This window comes from Patella vulgata, chromosome 1 (assembly GCF_932274485.2).
Source record: "Patella vulgata chromosome 1, xgPatVulg1.2, whole genome shotgun sequence".
Lineage (NCBI taxonomy): Eukaryota > Metazoa > Mollusca > Gastropoda > Patellidae > Patella > Patella vulgata.
Genome location: NC_065879.2, coordinates 59,019,348 through 59,046,554, shown reverse-complemented (window position 1 = coordinate 59,046,554; position 27,207 = coordinate 59,019,348). Strand labels below are relative to the sequence as shown.

Sequence of the window (27,207 nt, the reverse complement as noted above, 5' to 3'; positions counted from 1 at the left end):
TATATATGCTCTGAAGTGATGTCAGAATACAGGAAACAAAAGTTCTGCAAATTCCACTGTCAGAATCCAGGAACAAAGTTTCTGCAATTTTCGTTTTTCTGTTTCTGGTAGTCTTCAGCAAACAAAGGCTCTACAAAATTACACTGTCGAAATACGGGAAACAATGTTGTGCATATTTCATTCTTCTGATATGGCAGTAAAAAATTTTTGAGTCAGCAAACTGATTATTGTCCCCCGCCTTTCGGAGAAAGCAGGGGACTATTAAAATGGGTTCGTCCGTCTGTCTGTCTGTCTGTCTGTCACACTTTTTTGGGACACAATAACTCTCCTTCTAATTGACCTAGAATGTTCAAACTTGGTGTAGGTGTTTATTAGGTCAATGCATTGATGGAGTTCGAAGATGAGCATTTTCTGCTTAGGATAAGCAATTTGATTGGTTGATGCTTTGGGACACGATAACTTTAGTTCCAATTAAGTGAGAGTGATGAAACTTGGTGTATAGTTTCATTACATCAATACCTTGACTAAGTTTGATATTGAGCATTTTCTGCTCGGGGTAAGAAGAGCGATAAGCAATTTGATTGGCCGAGACTTTGGAACACAATAACTCTCCTTCTAATTGAGTTAGAATGTTCAAACTTGGTGTAGGAGTTTATGAGGTCAATGCCTTGATAGAGTGCGAAGATGAGCATTTTCTGCTTATAATAAGTAGAGATAGGCAATTTGATTGGTTGATGCTTTGGGACACGATAACTTTAGTTCTAATTAAATGAGAGTGATGAAACTTGGTGTATAGTTTCATTACATCAATACCTTGACTAAGTTTGATGATGAGAATTGTCTGCTTAGGCTAAGGAGCAATAAGCATTTTGATTGGTCAAGACTGTCGAACATAACTCTCCTTCTAATTGAGGTAGAATGTTTAAACTTTATGTAGATGCTCATCTCGACTGAGTTCAATGATTAACATATTGAGCTAATACTAAGCAGAGATAAGCAATTTCCTTGGTCGATGCTTTGGGACAAGATAACTTTGATTCTATCTGATAGAGAGTGATGAAACTTAGTGTAGGCTATAGTTGATAATCAGTTTGATTGCTCAATACTTTTGAAAAAAATAGATGTGCGATTAATTAATATGTGTCATCTATTTATTTGGGGATTTCGGCGGGGGACATCAGCCTTACTGTTGGCTTGTTATTTCTAAAGTGGCTTTAGCAAAATGTCGACTTCTAGGAAGAAAGAATGACCGAAAGATCAGCACCTAGAACAGAGGATCATGGGAAGAAATGATAGCAATAAAGGTATCCGATTGCCACCTATAGTACTGGATAATCAGACAAATAACGTCATCGACAGAAATTATATTATAATTTCATAATATTAATTTATGTTTATTGTATATATTGAACTCTGTATTAAAATTCTTATCTAGCATGTTGGAGCTTTAATAATTAGTATGATTAAAGGCTGATTAATGACTACAAAGTATTGGGACTGACATGAAAACAGTGCTACTCCAAGAATAACATATCTTGCAGTTGGCATGCTTTTTTATACGCCCACATTTTCATGTGGACGTATATTGTCGTTGCCCCTGTCCGTCCACTCGTCCACAATTGTTTGTGAAGTCTACAGGTCACAATTTTTATCCGATTTCAATGAAACTTGAAATATAGATTTATCACCCTAAGATCTCGGTTCCTTTTGATATTGGCATGTATCGGAGTGTAACTTCATGGATTATGGCCCCTGATTGTACGAAAAATCACGCTTTTAGCTTGTGAACACTGTAGAGGTCACAATTTTTATCCGATTTGGTTTAAACTTGAAATGTATGCTTATAACCCAAAGATCTCGGTTCCTTTCGATATTCGCGCATATTGGAACGTAACTTCCTGAATTATGGCCCCTGATTGTACGAAAAATCACGTTTTTAGCTTGTGGACCCTACAGAGGTCATAATTTTTATCCGATTTAAAAAAACGTATGATTATATCACCGTTAAACCCTAAGGACGGCTGAGTTCGAATTTTGTAAAAATCAGTCCAAAACTGACAGACAAAATGGCCACCATTCGTTCTCAAATAGCGTAAAAATATGGTATATCAAGGTTGTGGACCGAATAGAGGTCACGATTTTTATCTGATTTTGTTGAAACTTTAAATGTAAGTTTTTTACCCAAAGATCTGGCTTTCTTTCAATATATGTGCATATCGAACCATAACTTCCTGAAATATGGCCCCTGATTGTACGAAAAATCACGTTTTTAGCTTGTGGACCCTATAGAGTTCATAATTTTTATCTGATTTAAAAAACTGTATTAGTATATCACCGTTACACCCTAAGGACGGCTGAGTTCCAATTTCATGAAAATCGGCCCAAAACTGACAGACAAAATGGCCGCCCTTCGTTCTCAAATAGCATAAAAATATGGTATATCAAGGTTGTCGACCCTATAGAGCTCAAAATTTTTATCCGATTTTGTTGAAACTTGAAATGTAAGTTTATAACCCTAAGATCTCCGTTCCTTTTGATATTCGCGCATATCAGACCATAACTTCCTGAATTATGGCCCCTGATTGTAAGAAAAATCGCGTATTTAGTTTGTTGACCCTATAGAGGTCATAATTTTTATCTGATATAAAACAACTTATTATTATATCACCGTTACACCCTAAGGATGGCCGAGACCGAATTTCGTGAAAATCGGTCCAAAACTGACAGACAAAATGGCCGCCCTTCGTTCTCAAATAGCGTAAAAATATGGTATATCAAGGTTGTGGACCCTATTGAGGTCACAATTCTAATCCTATTTTGATGAAACTTGAAATCTAAGTTTATAACCCAAAGATCTTGGTTCCTTTCAATATTCACGCATATCGGACCGTAACTTCTTGAATTATGGCCCCTGATTGTACGAAAAATTGCATTTTTAGCTTGTGGTATATAGAGGTCATAATTTTTATCTGATTTAAAAAACATATTATTATATCACAGTTACACCCTAAGGATGGCCGAGTTCGAATTTTGTGAAAATCTGTTCAATACTGACAGACAAAATGGCCGTCCTTCGTTCTCATGTAGCGTAAAAATATGGTATATCAAGGTTGTGGACCCTATAGAGGTCACAATTTTAATCCTATTTTGATGAAACTTGAAATGTAAGTTTATAACCCAAAGATCTCAGTTCCTGTCGATATTCGCGCATTTCGGACCGTAACTTCCTGAATTATGGCCCCTGATTGTACGAAAAATCACGTGTTTTGGCTTGTGGACCCTATAGAGGTCATAATTTTTATCCGATTTAAAAAAAACATTTTAGTATATCACCGTTACACCCTAAGGACGGCTGAGTTAGAATTTTGTGAAAATCGGTCCAAAACTGACGGGCAAAATGGCCGCCCCTCGTTCTCAAATAGCGTAAAAATATGGTATATGAAGGTTGTGGACCCAGACCCTATAGAGGTCACAAATTTTATCCGATTTTGTTGAAACTTGAAATATAAGTTCCTTTCGATATTTGTGCATATTGAATTGTAATTTCCTGAATTATGGCCCTTGATTGTAGGAAAAATCACTTTCTTTTTAGCTTGTTCTCTATCCATCTCTCGAAAATGTGGGCGTATCCTGCCTGGCAGCCGCTGGTTTTTTTTACTGAATTTCTGTGTAAAAATTTGTAGTGCCCAGGATATAATAGTTTAATTAACAAGGGTATCTAACCATTTTAGGTGTGTTAACCGTTTCATGCATTGCAATCTTGGCGTCATAATCGAAGATTCAGATTTTGTGTTTTGCCCCAATTATCAGGGCACATTAGATTATACTATGCATCACCTACATCATCCAATCTTAATTTATTCAGGTGTAAAAAAACACCTTATAACTTAACTTAAATGGCAACGCATACTCGCTTTTTGTTTGTAATGTCTATATAATTTTGCATATGTGGCATGTGGCATGAGCATACTGACTGGATGGAAAGTGTGCAATATAGATATTCATTATTAGTAGTATTTTTATTTATTATATAGCACCAGAAGGTAGCTGTCCCGCCAAACCACCACGATATGGTGAGAGTAAACTATGTAAAGATCAGTGTAGTCAAGACAGGAACTGTAGCTCCGGTAGAAAATGTTGTCTCACATCATGTGGAAAGAAATGCATCTTAGCCAGAGGTTGGTATACACACATATACTTAGACCATACAAAATAAATATTCTGGTTCTCGGACAATCCTTCAAATAAAGCTGATGTGGGTAGGAGATTTTTCTATGGCCTTATGGAAGATTTTGCAATTTTTTTCTGAACAGTCTTTACTGAAAAATAGTCTATAAATTTGGGGTAGTGTAGTGGATGCCCGAGTGATCTAGACATGGGGCCTAAAACTGTTATTGATGTAAGAGTCATGCCTTTGATTTCGATTCCGGTAGAGCCACTTGGGTAAACTTGTACAGGTTAAATCTCTCTCTCTCTCTCTCTCTCTCTGAGCCATTTTCTGCTGTTTTTGATTATCAATTATTTAATACACAGAGGAACAGCCAACATTTAGAAATGAACCATGTCGACCAGGACTTAAACCTTTACAGAGAAGTGGTGAATCTATTTCTTGTGGTCGTGGGTCACCAGGTTTCTGTCCATCTGGATCCTACTGTGATATAGCACCCGATGATTCGTTCGCTGTATGCTGTCCAGGTAAATCAGATTCTTACAGTTATTGTCGTGTACTGAAACGTGTGTAGACAAGCTGGAGCATATGGGCTGATGGGAAATTGTTAATCGCATCGATTTTAAGACATAAATCTAAAGACGTTGGTCCAACTGTTTCTATTTTCTAACAAAAAATAGAGAAGGACGACAGTCACTTGTATTAACTTTATGTAAAATTCTAGGTGCCCCTGTTCAAGTGCCACCCTTAATTTAGGACGTTAGGAACAAAATCTTTAATTAATGTGTCGCTTGAACCAACTCGTCTTGTAAACAGGGCGTGCCTAAGTTTGAAAGTGGCACGTGTAGCGTGGTTCGGGGGGGGGGGGGGTCAATGGTCATTTCTGCCATATATCTGGACCTAAATAATACAATCAGTTTCATAAGCTACAACCTCATTGATAACAATAATGAGGACCCAACTTTATGCATAAAACATGATGTTTTTACAGGATTTAGCCCTGTATTTGATGGTGGGTATCTTACAGGTTCTTATATGTTTCATAAGCTACAACCTCATTGATAACAATAATGAGGACACAACTTTATGCATAAAACATGATGTTTTTACAGGATTTACCCATGTATTTGATGGTGGGTATCTTACAGGTTCTTATCATATGTTTCAGATGAACCTATGGATGTTTGTTCTATACTACAAGATTCGGGAATGTGTTTCGGGTATATGCCCCGATGGTTCTTTAACAAAGAGAATGGACGATGTGAGGAATTTATATTTGGTGGTTGTGGTGGTAATGATAACAACTTTAATACGCAGGAGGAATGCTGTAATTCTTGTGGAGCAAGTATGTTTCTTTTGATACTTTGTAATATTTTACTACTCGTTGAAACAAAGAGAGATTGGGTGGCTAAGTTGAAACAAAGGGTGATTGGGTGACCAAGTTATCTAATGTGTACACTGTAGATCATAATGCCTGTTATCAAGGCAAGGCAAAGGTTTTATCCCGAGCTTCTACGTGGTAGGGTCAATTGCCTAATCTTGTGGGTTTTCTTCAGGAATTCAATTTTCTCCAACTCCATTTCATTTTCTCTCGGACACTGAATAGAATGTCCAGTGCCAGAATCCTAGCATGGACCAGTAAGAACATTGGGGACTTTTTAAGCCCAGCTCCGACTCGGGGACTTGCAAAAAAAGTGAGCCATGCTTTTGGATATGATGACAAACCCATGCCCATCCATTTACACATTGACATGCACATACTAGAATTCATTGAAATAAAATGCACCCGCCAAGTTTTACACACAGGATCAACCATAGAAAAAAATGAAGTCTTCAGTCTCAAAATGATGTGACATTAAACCTAATTTCATTCTCACGGATAATAAAAATGATAACTAGATTACCCCAGGGATGCTATTTTAAAATTTTGCTTGTCAGACATTTTAAGTTGGCTTTAATGGAGGCAATAATTAGGTCACCAGAAGTTGATTACCAGCTTCAGAAAATAGGGTCAATAAGCTTCCATTCCCTGTAATAAACTTTAGCTACAAATATTTTTTATGTTATGCAGCATATCGTGTTCTGAACACAAATAAAAAAATAGGTGCATATCGCTATTTTTCATATATAATTCCTGCATGTCTGGCACTGCACGGTATTTAAATTTTTGTCAATAATATTCGTAAAAAGCGTACCATATATACCAAATTCACGTAAGTGATATCCCTCCTAAATTACGTGTCTTTGTAGCAAAATGAAAGCAAAATGTCTGTAATTAAAATAGTTCCTGTTGGCGAAACATCGTTTGTCTTCTGTAAAATGGTATTTTAAAAATACATCCGTAGACACCCGTAAATAGGCATGATCGCCTTTTGTTATTGTTATTTGCCCACGTGATATGTTTTTCACGCCAAAATGAACAATTCGGGTTATCTTTTGTAGAAAGCAATGCGAGATCGTGAACAAATGCCGCAAAGTAGTTTGTTACAATTCGTCACGAAAAATAAAGTTCACTGTATTTATTAATAGCTAATAACAGTTAGCACTCCAGATGGATATACTTTTTGGTATGTTTATAGTCTACGGAATATTTTGTTGTGCAGTGATTAAAATACTGTGTTATGGGGTGCCAGGTGGGAACATGTGGCCAATTATTATGACGGGAAATAGTTACAGACAGAAATTGTTTTGAATAATTATCGAGATGGAATATATACGGGATTATCAAATTACTATTTGTACTAATTACTGAATAACTGTTAAAGGTTAGCTTTCAAGTTGGTTGACTTCCCAATCAAGAAGTAAAAAAACTTTGACTAGTTTTAACATCAAGGGGATACAAATGTCCCGACAAAGGAGAAACCTTTAATTGTTTTCAGGATTAAGATATAAAGGAAATGGGTAGATTAAGGAAATCAATCAAGGCAGATTCATCAATTAAGGTAGATGTATTACACCATAAAGGGGTCTATCACTTAATTTCTTAATCAGTCCCGCCTATTATCAACGACAATCGAGATTAATAATAGTTATTACCCTCAGTAAAGTAAATATATTTTGTAATTTTGAATATGATTCACCATATCTTGATGTCCAGTTGATCATATTCCCGGTCAGACGATTGCCAACTTGTGTAGATGCATACGATCAAACTAGCATCCATGGGTTATCCAGAGATGGACATTGGGCATAGTGCATGGGTTGAGTAAACCTGATTGCCTGAAAACATGTTACAGTTCTATACTTCGGATAGAGCTACGCTTTGTCTAAATAAACCATAGGTCAAATAGATATTTTAATAAATACATTACACTAAATTAGTAAATGATAGTTAGATGATCAACTGGTATTATCCAAAAACTGAGGGCGGTCTTGTACTGCACATATGCGTGATAATAGGCCAACGACATGTAATAAATTATTATCATTCAGACAAACACTGGCCTTTGTAGTATCTGCATTACAGAACTGTCTTATAAGCTAGAAGCCCTTCTTATATTGGAAACAATTATGTTCAATTGGTACATTCAATACAAATATGGCATTTTGGTATAATTGAATATATTCCTATTAGACAAATGAAACTGACAGGCCAACACACTTCTTGCTTACCCCCTTCACTCACGCCCCCACTATCACACAAACACGCACCTCTATCCTCCATTAAAACAATGCAGCAAACAAATTCTATCTTTTAGGTAAAAATCTTTCAATAAGATACATTGTCCCAAAAGTATTTATCGGGTGGTTATTTCCAATAAAAGTATGGCGAATTTGGTATATATTGAAAGTATATATAGACACCCAATCTTACTAGAAAAATACTGGATTACCCGAAAAACACCATTGGGTCAAACACTGGGCCAAAATGTCAGTAATTCACTAACTGGCATCCCAATTGTTGTCTGCCAGCTTATTGTGTGCTAGCTTGACTGGGGGAGTGTTTGTTATTTCTTGGTCAAATGGTTAGGCTGTTTTGGGAACATTGAGGGGTATAAACGCACAAAAGACTCTGCAATTAAATGGCGGAAAAAGAAGTTGACAGAAAATAATTAAGAATTTACTTTGGCCTTAATATGTATGATAAATGGACAGTAAATAATGAAAAATACATTCTGAAAAACGCAGGACCCTCCCTCAATGAATTAAGGTGACAAACATGGTGTCTAACAACAGTTTATTTATAGCTAAAGGTATCTCCCTGCGATAACAAAGTTTTGAGAGGGATTTGAAGCAAGTTTTTGATGGATTAATTTGTTTGAATATGTTTTTAGTCCAAATATATCATCAAAATCACACAGTTTGCACGCGGGAAAATATCTTTAAAGGGCTAAATTTTGCCCTTCCCCCCTAACCCCCCCCCCTGCTGCTAATAAACCAAATGTATGTCAATTTAATCGTGTGTATTTTTTTAAATGTAAAGATGGCTGTAAGAAAGATGAATGCCCTGCAGTAAAGAAAGGTTTAGCCACGTGTGTTGATATGTGTCGTACAGATGCTGATTGTAAAGGGAGTGAACTCTGTTGTTCTAATGGGTGTGGACAAACATGTACCATAGCAACAAGTAAGTATTTCGTGAAAATCGTCCCAAAACTGATTTTAACCAGCGGCTGCCAGGCAGGATACGCCCACATTTTGCAAGAGATGGATAGAGAAAAAGTTAAACAAAAGCGATTTTTCGTACAATCAGGGGCCATAATTCAGAAAGTTAAGATCCGATATGCGCAAATATCGAAAGTAACCAAGATCTTTGGGTTATAAACTTACATTTCAAGTTTCATCAAAATCAGAAGAACAAGTCACCTCTAGAGGGTCCACAACCTTCATATACCATATTTTTACGCTATTTGAGTACGAGGGGTGGCCATTTTGTCTGTCAGTTTTGGTGCGATTTTCAAGAAATTCGAACTCAACCATCCTTAGGGTGTAAAGGTGATATATTCAAACGTTTCTTTAAATCGGATAATAATTTTGACCTCTAGAGGGACACAAGCGAAAAAACGTGATTTTTCGTACAATCATGAGGGGCCATAATTCAGGAAGTTATGGTCCGATATGCAGGAATATCGAAAGAAACTGAGATCTGTGGGTTGTTAACATAAATTTCAAGTTTCATCAAAATCAGATGAAAATTTTGACCTCCAGAGGGTCCACAACCCTGATACCCAATATTTTAACACTATTTGTGAACGAGGGGCGGCCATTTTGTTTGTCATTTTCAGTCCGATTTCTACGAAATTCGAATTCAACCATCCTTAGGGTGTAACGGTGATATATTGTATCGGTTTTTTAATCGGATAAAAATTGTGACCTCTGTGGGGTCCTCAAGCTAAAAACATGATTTTTCGTACAATCGGGGGCCATAATTCAGGAAGTTATGGTCCGATATGTGCAAATATCGAAAGGAACTGAGATCTGTGGGTTATAAACATACATTTCAAGTTTAAACCAAATCGGATAAAATTGTGACCTCTACAGTGTTCACAAGCTAAAAACATGATTTTTCATACAATCAAGGGCCATAATACATGCCAATATCAAAAGGAACTGAGATCTTAGGGTGATAAACCTATATTTCAAGTTTCATTGAAATCAGATGAAAATTTTGACCTTCAGAGTGTTCACAAACAATTGTGGACGGACAGAGGTGACAACAATATACGTCCACATGAAAATGTGGGCGTAGAAAAACCGTTCAAATATATCAAGGTTACATCATAATTGGGGTTGAGTTTGAATTTGGTGAAAATCTGACCGAAATTGCTCGACAAAATGGTCGTTCCTCGTAAGCAAATAGTGTAAGAGATTGTGGATTCGCAAGAGGTCACAATTTCGATCTGATTTTGATAAAACTTAAAATATATGTTTATATCCAAAAGATCTTGGCTCCTTTCGATATTCGCGCATATCGGATAGTAATGTCCTGGTTTATGCCCCCTGTCTGTACGAAAAATCATGTTTTTAGTTTGTGGACCCTCAAGAAGTCAAAATTTTAATAGGATTTAAAAGAAACATTTGAAAATGTCATCGGTAAACCATATTGATAGTTGAGTTTGAATTTCGTGAAAATTGGAGCGAAACTGCCAGACAAAATAGCCGCTCCTCGTACTCAAATAGTGTAAAAGTATGTAATATCAAGGCTGTGGCCCTCTAGAGCTCACAATTTTGATCCGATTTTGATAAAACTTAAAATATATGTTTATATTCCAAAGATCTCGGTTCCTTTCGATATCCACGCACATTGGACTTAGTTTAAACAGTATTGTATTCAATAAACTGAAATGGATTGAACAACAGGCAAAGGCCTATTTAAGTTCTCTCCAAACATATAAAATATTTAAATGTTTTGTCTACAATAGACAGTGAGTAACAAACACATATACATTTCCTGGAGTGTAATGGTAAAATACATATTACATTTTCATGTCAGATTATGAACATTAAAAATAAAATTAAAAGAATAAAAATATTACACATCGTAAATAGTTTTAAATATTAGACTGTTAAAATCTCTTGCTATCTTTTATGTAATTTATCGGATTATAGCCCCTAATTTTATGCAAAATCGCATTTTTAGCTTGTGGAACCCTCTTGAGGTCACAATATTTCTCCGATCAAAAAACAACAGGGACCTATTACCAAATTTGGTCAACAGACACATTCCATTTCTGACCATTAAGATAGCATATGACAAATGTGTTTATTAACCTATAGTTCAATTCATGTATCATATCAGCACGACCCCCTTTCCTGTTATTCTCACAATATTTCATAAACAATTTAGTTTGCGTTTTAAATAAACTCATACTATAACTAATATACTGACAATGGAGAATAGAAATAAAACATAATATGTATTTATCAAATTATAACTAATGTCCTCTCGTGCACTTATATTTGACTAATACAATTTCGCATAAATTATCAAATAGTATTACAATATCAAGGTTGTGGATCCTCTAGAGGTCACAATTGTTATCCGATTTTAATGAAGCTTAACATATGTTTATACCCTAAAGGTCTGAGTTCTCTTTCAATTCTTGCGCGTATTGGCCCCTAACTTTCTGGATTATGGCCCCTGATTGTATGAAAAATCGCCTTTTTTAGCTTGTTTTCTGTTCATCTCTTACAAAAAATAAGGGTTATGTTGCATGGCAATGGCTTGTTACTGTTTCAGGATGCTCGAATCACTTACCATATTTTTCAGGGTATAAGTCTGTCCTTTTTTCTATGGAAGTCGCGTTTTCGTCTTGTACTCCACAGCGACTTACATATGGATGAAGGTAAAAAGAAATGACTTCCTGCAAATTTCTCAGTAACTGTCGCCCTACGATGTTGAGTGACATCGTCTGCGAAATAATAGAACTGGCACGGCAAAGACTACTACTCTATTCCAATCCAAATACTTGCCAAATTTTATAAATATATAGCATGTGTAATGTTTATTTAAAAACATAACCCCTATTCATAATACAATCATTGACGCTAGAACATTCCATGAAAATAAAAATATAAACTCTTTCTTCAGACATTATTCATATGGAAATTGGCGCGAGAATTATACTTTAAATTTCAGTTAAATTAGCCAATCGTACATAGGCACCTTCATCGTAATATTGTTACCATGTATGATCACAAACGTTGCGTGTAATGTCTAGCATTTATCGGATATAATGAAATAAAAACTGGTTCAAATGTACCAAGAACAAAACTTTGAATATTACTAAGTTTAAGTCCCACATTTAGCTACTGACACATCATTACTTATACAGCGATCTTATAATTTATCATCATATGGTTACCGGTCATTTTATGTACAAGCACCATTGTTATGGAATAAATTACAAATTCAAATTGAAATGCTATTGCTACTTTTAAAACTAAACTAAAGACATATTTATTTAAAAAGGCTTAAGCCAGTGATCTTTTTACATAGATTATCCAGAGCTATTTTTAATTTCTAAATTACATGTAATTTTATCTAACAATTTTTATCTATATATTTTATCAAGTATGCTCTTTATTATCTAGTTTTATGTAAATATAATATTGTCTTGCTCTATACAATATATGATATGTTATGTGGCAGTTGTGCACTAAAGAAATTTGTATATTAATAATATTAATATTAATTAATACTAGAAGTGCAATGCAGTAATGGCGGGTTTCACTGGTGCCACGTTACCCTTGAATTGACGACACTTCCCGTACCAATGGGAACGTTAAACGTTAAGCATTGGAAAGTGTTATAAAATGGACGCAGAATTAGACAATAAATCCAGCAATATCAGTTCCATTTATACAACGAAGACTCGTCCCAATGAAATCACTTCCGTTATCAACAAAATCTTTAAATTTGATTACAGAAATAACTACTTTGATTTTCCTTCGCATGACAGAAAATTGATCCAAATTTAAACAGAATAAACCCTTTATAAAACCTTATTGAAGTGCTAAAAATCTAAAAAGTGATCCTGACAAAATTGGTTCTTTCTCGACAAGGGAGGATGTCAGAAACACATTTTTGATATCTATATGATTGTATTGATTCATACTATTTGTCCATTGAAATGAAATATCATAATTTTATACGAATAATGAATATCACTTACTTCAAACAAATATTTGTTTTGGAGGATAAAAATACAGTTTTTGCCAAAATTACATTACTTTCGGTGATAATGAATATGTAAAATTAGCTTTATACAATCATAAATGGCATTATGCATCACATGGATGGTAAATTTTTTATGAAAATCAAATAATAATTGACACTTTTATGGACCAAAAAACCTTGAAAAGTGACTTGTAGAAAATCGCCTATTTCTCCACAGCTGAACAAGTTAGAAACCATTTTGTGATATCTATATGACCGCATGAGTTCATTCTATTTGTTGATTGTAATTAATCCTGTGTAAAATACCACCAAAAAGTATTCGTAAATAAAAAAGTTTTTTGTAGTGATACCCTTATAATAATCCAAACCCTAATTATGGGCCATTTTTGTTTTGACATACATCGGTACAGTATTAGACTAGGACAACACTCCCGATAAAAAATAATTGCTATGAGTGGAGGTGAAAAACAATTGTCTTATACACCGGTTGGAAAAACAGTAAAATATGATGGTTCAACTTCACGTAAAATATGGTACACATCATTAAACAAATTCTACTTCGTGCACACAACACCTGTCACGACATATAGCAACAATGCCATAATTAGAAATGTACTCAAAGTGACGTTTGTTTTGGTTTTTTTTACAGAGAATGCCACATCAACATGTTTCCAAGAGTTGGAGAAGGTCGCGCTGCAGATGAAATCTGGACAACTGAGTCAATGTTCTTCCTTCTTTATACCAAGGTAACGTGTACTTAAGTGAAGTTGACTGACTCTTAACTGACCCATGTCAACAAAAGTCGACACTTATAACGTTACCGTTAAAAGCCAACATTTTGGTTAGCCGAATGCAGCGTTCCTGGCATAATGAGAGTTACTTCCCTTAGTTCATTTATTTGTTCACTGTTTTTATACGCCCACATTGAAATGTTTAAGGCATAATTGTTTGGGGCATAAATTCATATTTATGAAAATGGCATTAACTCTATAGATCCTTTCATCATATTCATGAATGGTCTATCTACAGTTGTTTTTTTTAAAGATATGATGATATATATGTATATTTTGCCGCTTTTGACCATTATGATGTGAAAATTGGACCACTTAAATTTAAATGTGGTCAGGATATGATATTAAAATAGGCAAAAACTGTGAAGCTATTATTAGCTGATTTTAATTGATTTCCAGTTTAGTTTGTGTCTCAGTTTTATTCAGCAACTTACTTTTCGCAATTAAGTTAACTTAATGTACTTTACAGGATCCGCATGCCCCTACCCCATTGCACAGTAGGCCCAGTAATTATCAGTAGAGAAGAATAACATATGTAACACTATATTAAAACATTACAATATTCACAGTTGAGAAAAATGAAATGCAGTCTCATAATGTAAGCCTATAAAAATGCCTTTTGTACAAATTTTGTGATTTGATGGTATATTTGGACTAAAAACATATTCAAAAACTAATTTCATTTATCAAATGTTTTCTTCAAATCCGTCTCAAAACATTTTAATTTAAATTACCCCATGCTACAAGATTCTATGTTAAGAACCCTTGTTTATCATGTGACTTGATTGAAGGAGAATTCATTTTTAGTTTGTATTTGTGGTTAGCCACTTTCCATTTAATCATACAATATCAAAGCCTAAGTAAATTCTTGGATTATCCTCTGCCAATCCCTCTTTCCGCCGTTTAATCGCATGGATGTTTAAGTCTCTCAATGTTTTCACAATAATTAGCTTTAAGAAGTGTACCTTAGGTCTCTATGTACATATTATTTGCACATTCGTTAAAAGTACCTGTTACATAAATGTATACTTGTTCAAGTCTGTTAAATTTACATCGTCCATCGTTTTCTTCTGTTCATTTTTTCGCTAATCACCCTGTAAATATTTCATCTGTATATATAACATGTATGCTGTCCTTCATGGACGTTGTGATGCAATAAACATCTATCTATCTATCTATATATATATATATATATATATATATATATCCAGAAATATTAGTACAACCGTAAAGCTGCACTACTTTGTTTCACTGTAAACGATGAAAAGATAAAAGGTATGCTGACAAAAAAATGATTTCATTCAACACTGGTTTAATAACATTTTAACATTTTAAAGTACTTTTCGTCTGTCTTGGGACTATTCATAAATAATGTCATTGTATAGAGATGGACAGTATAGTATATTTATACATATTTACATAGTAACACTGTGGTTTTAATTGGCTATAGTTACCATTGTCTATGGTTACATAGTATATCGTTTACTTATAGAAAACATGTATACACCTGTGTTAATCTGTAGTGTATGGGTTCAATTTAGGAACAATGAGTGGAAGATAATCATGGGTTGGTTTTAAGAAAATTAATGAAGCTAATATATATATATATATATATATATATATATATATATATATATATATATATAACATGCGATATTACTTCGGTGGAAGTGGACGTTAAATAAAGCTATTTCACACACACACACTCAGCCAAGGAGTTGGTGCCCCATGGGTGTTTTTCAGGGAATCTATTATTTTTCTAGTAAGATTGAGTGTCTCTACTTTCCATATCGAATATGCCATGTTTACCAAATAACTACCCTATAAATACTTTGTGAGAATGTATCTTTAAATATGAATTCTTGTAATGAAAAGATGAATACTTTAGCAATTAACCTCAATTATTTTATGACATCATCTTTTTCTGTCTTAGAACATCAAGTTGCTGAATGATAACCAATTTCTATCCATGAACATCGAAGTCACGACGTCTTCATAATCTAGATTACTATCTAAAGGAAACTTTCAGTTCTTGTTTTATTTTAAATAAGGAAAATGACAATTGGTTTTAGCACACTGTATTTATGGTCTTTAACTATATTAGAAAGAGTTGATATTTGAATTTAAAGTTGGATATTTGTTTTAGATGTAATATGGATGGAACCTGGAAATCACAACAATGTTGGGATAGTTTTGGTATGTGTTGGTGTGTGTTGCCAAATGGAACAAAAGTAACACAACCGACAAGGGGTACTGTTAAATGTCCAAGACCAGCAGAAACGAGAATTATTGATCGTGAGTATTAAATGCACAGCTATTACCATTATCAACCACCTATCTTTATTATCAAACATTCAATCTAATTACAACATCCTTTCTAATTAAAACAGCCAGTTTAATTAAACATCATATCTAATTAAAACACCCAATTTATTTAAAACACCCAATTTAATTAAAACATCATATCTAATTAAAACTAGATGTTGTATTATGGTCTGTGTATTCATCTGGTGCATTTATTAACATAGAAACTGTAACAAGAGTACAATAATATCCTTGAGCCTAATTAGACCACTAATCTGATGTCTTGACAATTTAAGCCTTCCAAAAGATTAAAAAGAAAATGGATGCTACTTCGCCGTTATATTCCAAACATACCCTTCGCGATTTTCCAAACATCCGACCAACAATATGCCCAATCGGACATCAAGATATGGTGAATAATATTCAAAATTCCCAAATATATTGACTGTGCTGATTGTATAACTACTACTCATCTCGATTATCGTTGATAAAAGACTGGATCGATCAGGTAATTAAGTGATCAATATGTTTATCGTGTTACACACTCTATACCCCCCTTGTCTACGATATCTAGTTCTTTATTCCCTTAGGTCAAAAACCTATCGGGTAAAACACTCATACAACAATACATACAAAACGACATACAATGACATTATATATATATACAGAATGTACAAGGAGAGTATGTTTATAAGATGTACAAAAAAAGAGTTAAAGAGGTGATTATACTTTAATGATAAGTTCAGATCTTCTCTTATTGGCTTGAAATAGAAATCGACCCAGATTCTCTAATTCTGTGGTGTTCTTAGGGGCAGGGAGTTGTATTAGTTTATAGACACTTGGGTTTTTACTATAATATTGCTTTATAAATTTATTTCGCAGGTCTTTGTATCTGGGACAAATAAGAATAAAATGATACTGGTCGTCGACATCTAGTTTATTGCACAAAATACATAATCTGTCTTTCCTAACGGTCTTAACATATCTGCCTTTCTCGATATTTAAATTGTGGCTAGAAAGTCTTATTCTTGTTATTTCACATATATATTTCTTATTTATCGATTTAGTTAGATAGAACTGGAGTGTAAACTAATATCTACAATATATTTGTACGGGTGATATTTTGACGATTCAATGATTTTTTTCATGTCAATTAAATGAAGTTTTATTACAGACAATGTGCGTTTAGAATTTACAAGACCATTATTTTTCCAAATATTTAATAATCCAAGCCTAAATAATTCTTTTTTAACATTAATATCCAGTTATCATTGTTTATTCACAAATCATTGTAACATCGTCTAAGAATTATATTGTCGGTGTTAATTAACTTTAACCAATATTTGAATATTCAAATTTTTCTTAATATAGAAAGTGGATATCTACCCAATTCATAGTACATGTATATCATAACAATACTAGTACTATTTCGTGTTTGAAGAAGTCTTTTGCAAAAATTCAGATGCCCCTTTTCGACATCCTAAGCTTTATGAAAGCCCCAAACTTCCGACCCAGGCATAAAATACTACTCACGTAGGTGTCGAAAACTGACAATTTTGTTACGGGGTTAAAATAGTTTTCATTACATACTTTTAAAATGGAAAAAAGTGCTTTTCTGGTCTGGTCAGATACGTTTTTTTGCGTTTTTATAAATTTACCATTAAAATTCAACAATACTCCTAGGTAGTTAAATGAGCCAACAACTTCAAGATTTTGATTATAGAATGACCAGTTTTCTTTTTCGTCAATTTTTCCACTATTTCTAAAAATCACGATTTTAGTTTTTAAAATATTTACAGATAAGTCCCATTTTTGTGTATAAGTACACAGAGGGTTTAATAAATTTTGCAGCCCCTCTAGGGTTTCTGAGAACAAAACCTTGTCATCAGCATACATAATCATACAAATATTTAACGTTTGTAATGGTTTGTATATCTACAGTTGGGCAATTGTCCGCTAGTAAATGAGACTCACAATCATCCAAATACATTGAAAATAGGACAGGGGCGAGAACCTCGCCCTGGAGGAGACCATTTTGACACTGAAATATATTTTTGAATTTAACACAACTTTTTGTATAGAGATCTAACTACCTTAAGAAAGTTAGCCCCTATTCCCTGATAAGCTTATGCCATAAACTGTATATATTAACAAAATCAAAAGCCTTACTGTAATCCACAAAGCAGCAGTATATACGTTTTTTCTGTTTTAGTGTTCAGTTAATAAGTGCTTGGAGAACAAAAATTGCATCTACCCTACTTACATTTTTTCGGAATCCAAACTGACTCGGTGGTATTATGTTATATTTTTTGTCAAATTTTATTAGTCTTTTATTCAGGATAGAAGTAAACAGTTTTCCTAGACATGAGACAGTAGATATTCCCCTATAGTTATTTGGATTATTAGCGTCCCCTTTCTTGTAGACTGGCACCAAGTTTCCTATGGCCCACATTGAAAGAAAGCCTCCCAAATTGAGAACATTATTAAGAATTTCGACTAAGCAGGGCATCAGAACGTCTTTACAGTGTATTATGAGTTCATTTTGGATATTATCGCAAGATGAAGCTTTATTAAGCCTAAGTTTTTGTATACATTCTCATATTTCACTCTCTGTTATAACATTGTCTAATTCGCTTTTACAAAATTTTGAAGTCAAGTCATACGTATTAATATAATTTATAATACTTTTGTCTACAGTAGGACGGGTAGATGCTAAATTTTTAAAATGTTTATGTAAATCGTCAATCTCTAATGTTGTAGTAACAGATTTTTGTTTTTGAAAAGCTTGTAAAATAGCTTCGGGTTTTTTTTTTTTAACAAGTTGTACTAAGTTGCCCTGGTGGCTTTTAAAATCATGTTTTAACCGTCGTTCCAATTTTTTGTAATATCCCTTTGTTCGATTAAAGAGTGAACGGTTTTCATTACTTTTGTCAACATTAAATGCGAGTAGCGCGCATTTGTAGTCTCAGTATCTTTTCAAACAAGAATCATTGAACCATGGTTCTGCTGTTAAATGTAAATTTTCCATCTAGATCGTTATTTATTCTACCATTTAAAATTCTTAAACCTGTATTTTTACAGAAGTTAATTAATTTTCGTCCAAATTGATTTATAACCGTATTCATATTATTACGTAAGATCATTGGTGTATCTGGAATATACTGACACAAGTCTGTCAATTTATTCGTAACATCAATACTTAGCCCCTCTAACTTAGCTGTTAAAGTCACCGCAAGTTAGGATAATTCCTTTATCGATATACTTATTAATAATGTCTTCTAGATAGATAAATAAATCAACATCATATTTATCATAAAATAAACTATTATACGGTGGGAAATAACTCGCACAAATAAAAACGGCCTCTTGCTGGCTTCTAATTTCCAGGACAATAATAGAATCAAAAACATTATCAACAACTGAACAGAGCCTGAGAATTGTATTTTTAACGAAAATAACTATTCCACTACCTTTACCAAAGTCTCTCACAAATTTATGCGCATGATAGTTGGGGATTTCTATTTGATCATCAGTATTTATCATACATTATGATATGTAGATATCATATCAACAAAGGAACTGTCTTTAAGTTTTTCACATAGAACTTTACCAACATTCCAAGATAGCACACTGATTATATACTCCCTGCATTTTCCTGTCTTTTACTTGAAGGCTGTTCAGTATAAGCTGAACTAATTGGCGTTTCCTGGCTTCATCAGAGCGATTTTGATATTCCCATGGTCTAGCTACCTGTGCCTTTACTTGATCTGTTGTTATATCTAGGTCTTCTCCAACCTGGTACAGTCTACCATCAACAAATAATTTGTACCCCATTTCTCTCTCTCTCTCTTGCTCTCTCTCTCTCTCTTTTGTAAGAATTGTAGCGCTGTCCCACCTGGCAACTCATTTGCCATTACACAATATTTTAACCATTTTTATATGTCCACGTCGCCCCTTTGTGAGTGTGTGTGTGTGTGGGTACGTATGTGTATTGTGTCATTTGGGTACATCCATATGTATACATCCCCCCACCCCACCCCCACCCCACCCCATAAAAATTACTTGAAACAAGGCAGGTGTTTAAAAAATTGAGTTACCTGCTGTCCTCATTTGCTCGGAAAAATTTGGACCAGATCTGAAAAAAAATGGCTGATAGGTGCCGATGACAAGATACAAATCTGGTAAGAATTATTCTGTAACATAGAAAGAGCTGGGTATCGATGGCGATTTTTACTATCGATAATCGGCAGTGAAATGTTATTCTATAATCGATAGTATGGAAGCAAACTTATTTACACGGTCGTAATCAAGAATGGATTATGTGTTTATATTGAAAGGTCGAAACCATACGATGCTGTGGTAGATCGTTTTTGCTTCTGCGATAAGTAGTGGTCTGAGTTTTAATGTCTTGATGGTTATATAAGTTAAAGAATTATTCCCATGCATTATAATCCTAAGTACCGGTAATGCCAACTTGGAAAATAAAAGTAGTAGGCCTACTGGTGTTTTAAAAAGATAAAAAAAAACTTGACTACGTACGCTCACGTATAACGATCTCCCTTGAACTATTCGACAAGTTAAAAACTTTACCACATGTTTTGTTTCAGCAGATTGATGGATTATATAATATCAATATGATTGTGGGGAAATATCAAGCTTTAGCGCAGAGATAGTCGTTCATGCGCCTCAAATATTTGTCTTTATAAAAACTCACACACTTATTTTGTAATTCCACTGCTCATCCATCCTCATTTATGACATCTGTAGTTCGTTTTAGAAAACCGGTTTAATCAAATGTTTTTTTGAGTCATTCTGTAGATTTACATCCATTAAAATCTGTATTTTCTTCGTCTAGTACCATTACACAGTCCTCGTTTGGGATGGAATACATGTATGGGGTGTGTCTGTGTGTCACCTACAGGCTGCAGTTCTTAACTGGTCGTCTTGAAATGTTGCATACTTATTCCTTATACCCTAAGGATGATCCCTATTGTTTTTAGTCATGCCAGACCCTCAGGGACCCATTTTGATCCGATTTTGATGAAACTTAGAATATATGTTTAAATCCCAAAGATCTCGGTTCCTTTCAATATTCGCGTATATATCATCTTTACGCCATAATGACACTTACAGCCGAGTTCAAATTTCATAAAAATCGGACTGAAACTGCCCGACAAAATGGCTGCTCACCGTAGGCCAATAGTGTAAAAGTATATAATACCAAGGTCGTGGACCTTCTAGAGGTCACACTTGTTATCTGATTTTGATGAAACTTAAAAATACATGCATGTTTATATCCCAAAGATCTAGGCACCTTTCCATACTTGCGCTTATCGGGCCGTAACCTGCTGGATGATGGCCTCTGATTGTCCGAAAAATCAGGGTTTTTTCAAGCTTATTCTCTGTCCATTCCTTGTAAAATGTGAGCGTATCTTACTTGGGAACCGTTTGTTATACTTAGATGTGCTTTTTATGTTAGTCCCATTTCAGCATTTTTCCTGCCATTTTCTACTCATTTTCTGATTCTTCTGGGTTTTAAACAATTTGAATGATTTTTCAGAAACGTCTGCAACGGAAAGTAAATCCGGTTTCAGCAATACGGTCTCAGCAATATCTTTTTATTTTTAGATTACCTTTTGGCCATGGGGAATGGTTCTCGTTATATTTTAGCAGTCTATTAGTTGACTTGACTTCACTCGTCAGCCTGTTTCAATACTTGCTACGTTAAAGCTTAGTAACCTAAAACTATAAACGTAGACAGATATCCAGATTATATAGCCATCGCCGTTAATTATATCGATAATTCACCTTTTAACCTAATTCAAGTGATCTGGGGATATTAGACTAAACCTCGTAAGTGTCGTAATCTGGGGGGAAAAAGTAAATTCTCCGATATAAAACCTATTCAATATGTTATATTCGAACAGTTTCTGACATTTTTTAGGGTTTCATGTTTGCGCAATATTGTCCATAGCATGGTTTTGATTTTGTTTGATATACATGTATGGAAACACCCGCTGTCCCAGCCAGGTGACTTTATGCTAGCTCTTTGAACTATAGAAATATCTTTCAAGTTTTAAAATAAGAAAATGAAATGATCCGTATTTTAAACTTCTGGAACGGGGGGTCATTTCGATTACAAATCTCAGTTATTTCCCAAATTTTTTTTTTGCCCGGGCACAATGTTACTCACTATACACTGTATATATGCATAAATATCAGCATTTTTCAGCATCGTTTTCCCTTGTCAGTGGTACAGAACTGAGGCCCAGCAAGAACAGCTGTCTAATCGTTCGGATGGGCCGATCAACTGAGGACCCGTCTATAAATTGGGGTCCATGTTAAAGATCTCTTGGCAGTTGGAATTCGATATAAGAGTAGGCCATAGTGCTGATGCCCAGGCAAAATTTACCTCATAGCATTCTGTATAGCGTATGCCTGTCTTAATTAGGTCAGTAGAAGCAGGACGTTAAAGCCCATTTCATCAATACAAGTCCCAGTTATTTTCCTTTATTTTCCAGATGTTTTTTCTTTTGCTCGGGTGCAATGTTACTCCCTATAAATACGTATATAACTTCGAGTTTTGATCGATTTTAATAACTCTTTTTCCTTGTTGAGATTCTTTATATAACCCATGACATGTGACAGAAACTGACGGTGAATATGACAGCTTTCATATCTGCCTTGCAGATCTAGTAATATTTATATTTAGAAATCTAGTTTATGAATTTTTTATTTTTTTATTTACAGAGCCTGTGTCCAGCAATATGCAAGGTAATGTGTTTACTCACATTTCATTTATTTGTAATTGTAAATTTAATTACGTGTTTCAGTACCTTTGGTACGAAACACGTATTGTTTTCGAAAGTGTTTTTATTTTTTATTATTTATTTTGCTGATTTTAGTCAGAAGTTGCAGCCAAAACTGTACATGATGCGAACAGTCTGCCAATGTAGATTTTGTTGGCCTCCGCGGAATTATTTATTTTTGACAAACAGAAAGTGTTTTACTGATGGGACAAAATCTCGGTTATTTCTCAAAGGATCTTCGTCGGGTTTTCATTTTTTGATTCTTTGGCCATATTCCACAAAAGGATCTTGCTCTATTAGTTATACAATCGAAGATTTGCGAAAGTTTTCTTCAGCATTTTTTCGACATTCAAAATGACGTATCTCCGTCACTATTTGAGGTACCAAGTTGAAATGTGGTAGGAATAAGAAACACATCGATGTCTTCCAAAAATGGCATATTAAAAAATTTTGTGACGGCATCAGGAAATTACAGAGGCCTTCCGATTTTCCCCCAAACATGAATACTTCTCTCCATTTTAAAAATAGACTAAAAATGACAAAGGGTGGTGTTAGCCATAGATATTATCTTTTTATCCGATTTTAAAAAACGTATTATTATATCACAGTTACACCCTAAGGAGGTTTGAGTTCGAATTTCGTGAAAATCGGCCCAAAACTGACAGACAAAATGGCCGCCCTTCGTTCTCAAATAGCGTAAAAATATGGTATATCAAGGTTGTGGATCCTATGGAGGTCACAATTTTTATCCGATTTTGTTGAAACTTGAAATGTAAGTTTATAACACAAAGATCTTGGTTCCTTTCGATATTTGCGCATATCGAATTGTAATTTCCTGAATTATTATGGTCCTTGATTGTAGGAAAAATCACTTTCTTTTTAGCTTGTTCTCTATCCGTCTCTCGAAAATGTGGGCGTATCCTGCCTGGCAGCCGCTGGTTGACATTTGCGATGGGGGCTCCTCAATTTCAAGATTTTCGGTTTTACAGAGAGGATTTAACGTAACAGAAACTCTATTTTCCAACTCGTCCGATTTAACTTTATAGACCCTACAGGTCTCTTTGGACCGATGTCGGGTTCTGTCCATAATACTCTGCTCATCAATACCTGCCCGATACAAGGCCGTTGCACATGTTCTCTTTCCCGATTTGATTTGTATAGTTTCCTTGTAAACCTGCCTGATTACACATCTCTCGCATAAATTGTCCTAATTTGTTGACACCCGCTGGTTGTTTTCCATATCTTAACCCAGAGATCAATGGTTTTCTGTAAAAGTTCCTGTTTCCAATGGCCTCCAAGTAGGTTTTAATACTGGTAATGGTCAGTCAATTTTATAAAGCCCATAATTGTAGTTTTAAGTGCGGTATGTAAGTAACTTTTTATGTTCATAAGAAATTCAAAAATTTCAATTGATGCCAAATTATAGATATTTATAAGTGTAATGTGGGAGTTGGAAAGAAATACATCTTTGACTACTGGACTTAAGGCTGGTGTCGCTTATTAAGATTTACATTAATGGGTAGTACTTTTCGCGCTCAGTGGACACCAACCGTTACAAATACAACAACGTAAGACACTCGAAAAGTGCCCCCAAACAAAACAAAACAAACCAAACCATGGACAAAAACATATTTAACTATTTAAAAATAATGTGAATTTTGTAACATTCAATAAACTTACCACCATATATAGTACAGTAATGTTTGATGTCTTTGTTTTTTATATGTAAATGAGCGAGAACTCCCGAAAAAGTTTTACTATTTCTTCCAATAAATCTTATGTAATCTCCATTAGTATCATTTCCAAGTTCAAACTGAGAAGCTTCTAAATTTCTGTGTTTGTACCAACAGCTTGCATGCATACAAAAACACTGTGTACTGAAGGCTTGTTGAATTGTTCAATCCAAACACCCCTGTTGACCATAACTTCTCCTCATCAGAATCTGACAGTGGATCAGCTGTTTTAGGCTTACATGTACTTCCGAGGCTTCTGGAAGCCAACTCTTTCATTCTGGCATCTAAAACTTTTCGGATAGACATAAACCGTTTATCAGTTTCATCCAATACATTTATGGTCACATTCTTATCTCGCAAAAGCCTCATCAAGACACAGATTATGTAATACACCGATATGGGGGGATATTCGTCGCCGTTTTTTTTTTACGCGCCTCAACTATGAACCTTTGAAGCCAGAATTCCATTACTGGGAGTTCCATAAGATGTAACTCGGTTATTTTATCTGTTTGCGACCGGGTTTCTCTCCACACATCAAAAATGTTCATGGCCCATTTTGTATTTTTCCTTGTGTTAGCATTGGTCTGTGAATAAATTAATAGATCAATTTCTTCACTGGAGACGGGTATAGGAAAACGGCTTGAATTGGCCTCTACCTTTGAGATTGGAAGCTTTACGTCAAGCGATCAAGTTGACTGTAAATCAAAATTACCGTAGTCTATTAGTGCCGCTATTTATTAAGTATAAGTTTGGTCATTTTTGAGAAACAAACTGTTTTACGGATGGGACAAAAAAGAATCTCAGATTGCCCAAATCTCAATTATTTCTTAGTGGATCTTCTTCAGGTTTTAATTTTTAGATTCTTTTGACGAATCCTATATGGGCTCTGACTGACGGTTTTTCGAAATTCGGAAGTTCGCTCGATCAAAGATTTGCTAAAGTTTTCTTCGTCATTTTTTCGACATTCCATCACTATTTGAGGTATCAAGTTTAAACTTGCAAGGAATAAAGAACACATCGATGCCTTTAAAATGGCATATTGTAGACAAGTGTTTCCTAACAAACTTGTCAGAGGAAGCCACAAAATAGGCTTGATCCAGCTTATTTTGGTAAGACAGAGTGTCTTTGAAGGGAATTCGAAGCGCCAAATGAAAATTTCATCGAAAGGAAAGGCTACGGGTGTAAAAAAGAAATAATGGCGAGTGTGCGCAGTCTGGTTCGCTTTGCTATAATCATAATGCTAAGATCTTTGGTGTGGTAGGTAAGTTTAGGCTTGACTGTCGACCTGGCCCTAGCGCCCGCCAACTGTTCGACCTAGGTTCAAGTATGTGGTATGGTAGAGTTAGATTTGACTGTCAACCCAGCCCCAGGGCCTGCCGCCTGTTTGACATGGGTTTAGGGATGTGGTAGGTAAAATTTAGGTTTGACTGTCAGCCAAAACGACTGTCCGACCTACTTTCGGGGATGTGGTAGATAAATTTAGGTTTGACTGTTAGCGGGGCCCTAGGGCCCGTCGCTCGTCCGACCTGGGTTTGGATATGCAAGAAATGTCTTCCAGGCTAGGCGTTGTCATGCCATTGGCCTGATCCACAAAAACTAAAAAAACGCCCCCCTCAGGGTACCAGACATCCCTTCACGTAGGGACGTTCGACTACCAGTATCCCTCAGGATGATCACTTATGGATCCCGTCCATTGGGTCATGGGGTAAAATCTCAAGTCTTCACAGAGTAGAACACTCTTTTCGTCCCTCCGGGGTCACATCATATAATCTCGGATACCAATCTCACACACGAATTCATTAATTAGCTCATAGATCTCGTGATCACCTTCAGCTTTGTTATTAACTGGCAGATTTTTCTGCTGGGATGATTTGCAGATAACTTAGGATTTAAGGACTTATCGGATCTGAATCTGTATGTGTTGAGCTCAGGGAGGGAATTTTCCCATTCAGAGCTGATGTGTAGCCCAACCATACCTTTAAATTTATTCATGCTGTAAGGGAGCTCGACACTTGGTTCTTCCAATTGTGGCCCTTTTAGGGTGAGTCTATCTGCCTCTTCGATCCCCTAGGTTTACGTGCGATGGGACCTATGTCAATACTATCTGATTACCCTTTGCCCCAGATACTCTTCGTACACTAGGTAGATTTGGGTCAGTTTTTCGGGACGGGCGTCCGATCTCTGGTTCCTTATTGATCCCAGGCTACTTAGAGAGTCACTGAGAACAACATAGTTTGATTTCCTTTGGCTGGATATCTACACTAAGGCTTCTTTGATCGCGTACATTTCCGAGGTGTACACAGAGCGCATGTTTGGCAGTCCCAAAGCCCATTATACTGTTGTCGGGGTTGTGCGATCCGTCCATGTGTATGTAAGTCCAATTTGACGCGTTATCCTCAGGACCAGGGAGGTATCTACCGAGAGTACTGGGAGAGTCCAAGGGGCCCTAATCGTATCTTCTGTACTATTGATGGTGAGCTTTTCGAGACCGAAATCTCTAACCTTTTTGCCAACAACCCTGTCGTACGACTTCTTGATGTCGTCTCTGACTCTAGTAAACCTTGAGATTTCGCGAAAGGCAGGACACCTTTCCCCCAATCGGCTTAGTTTTGCCCAATGCCCCAGGGTCAGTTTTTTCCATCTTAGTGACAGAGGGAGTTCGTCTACTTCCTGTAGCAATGACTCACGCTTGACAAGTATGCCGCACCCGGTAGCAATACAAATCGGTTTGTATTGTATGGTGTCTATTTTTTTTTTTTAGTGTAATGGGTCTTGCACCTAGTAC

General features: G+C 35.3%; 1 protein-coding gene across 1 annotated transcript in view; it reads left to right on the top strand.

The window, feature by feature from the left end:
• Window positions 1–27,207, top strand: part of LOC126808776 (neurogenic locus Notch protein) — a 429,826-nt gene that overhangs the window by 280,239 nt on the left and 122,380 nt on the right. Inside the window, exons 40-46 of the mRNA XM_056102639.1 lie at window positions 4,035–4,178; window positions 4,534–4,695; window positions 5,337–5,513; window positions 8,592–8,732; window positions 13,435–13,531; window positions 15,723–15,871; window positions 22,631–22,654. Coding sequence (XP_055958614.1) covers window positions 4,035–4,178; window positions 4,534–4,695; window positions 5,337–5,513; window positions 8,592–8,732; window positions 13,435–13,531; window positions 15,723–15,871; window positions 22,631–22,654 — 894 coding nt within the window. The remainder of the gene's footprint in view (window positions 1–4,034; window positions 4,179–4,533; window positions 4,696–5,336; window positions 5,514–8,591; window positions 8,733–13,434; window positions 13,532–15,722; window positions 15,872–22,630; window positions 22,655–27,207) is intronic.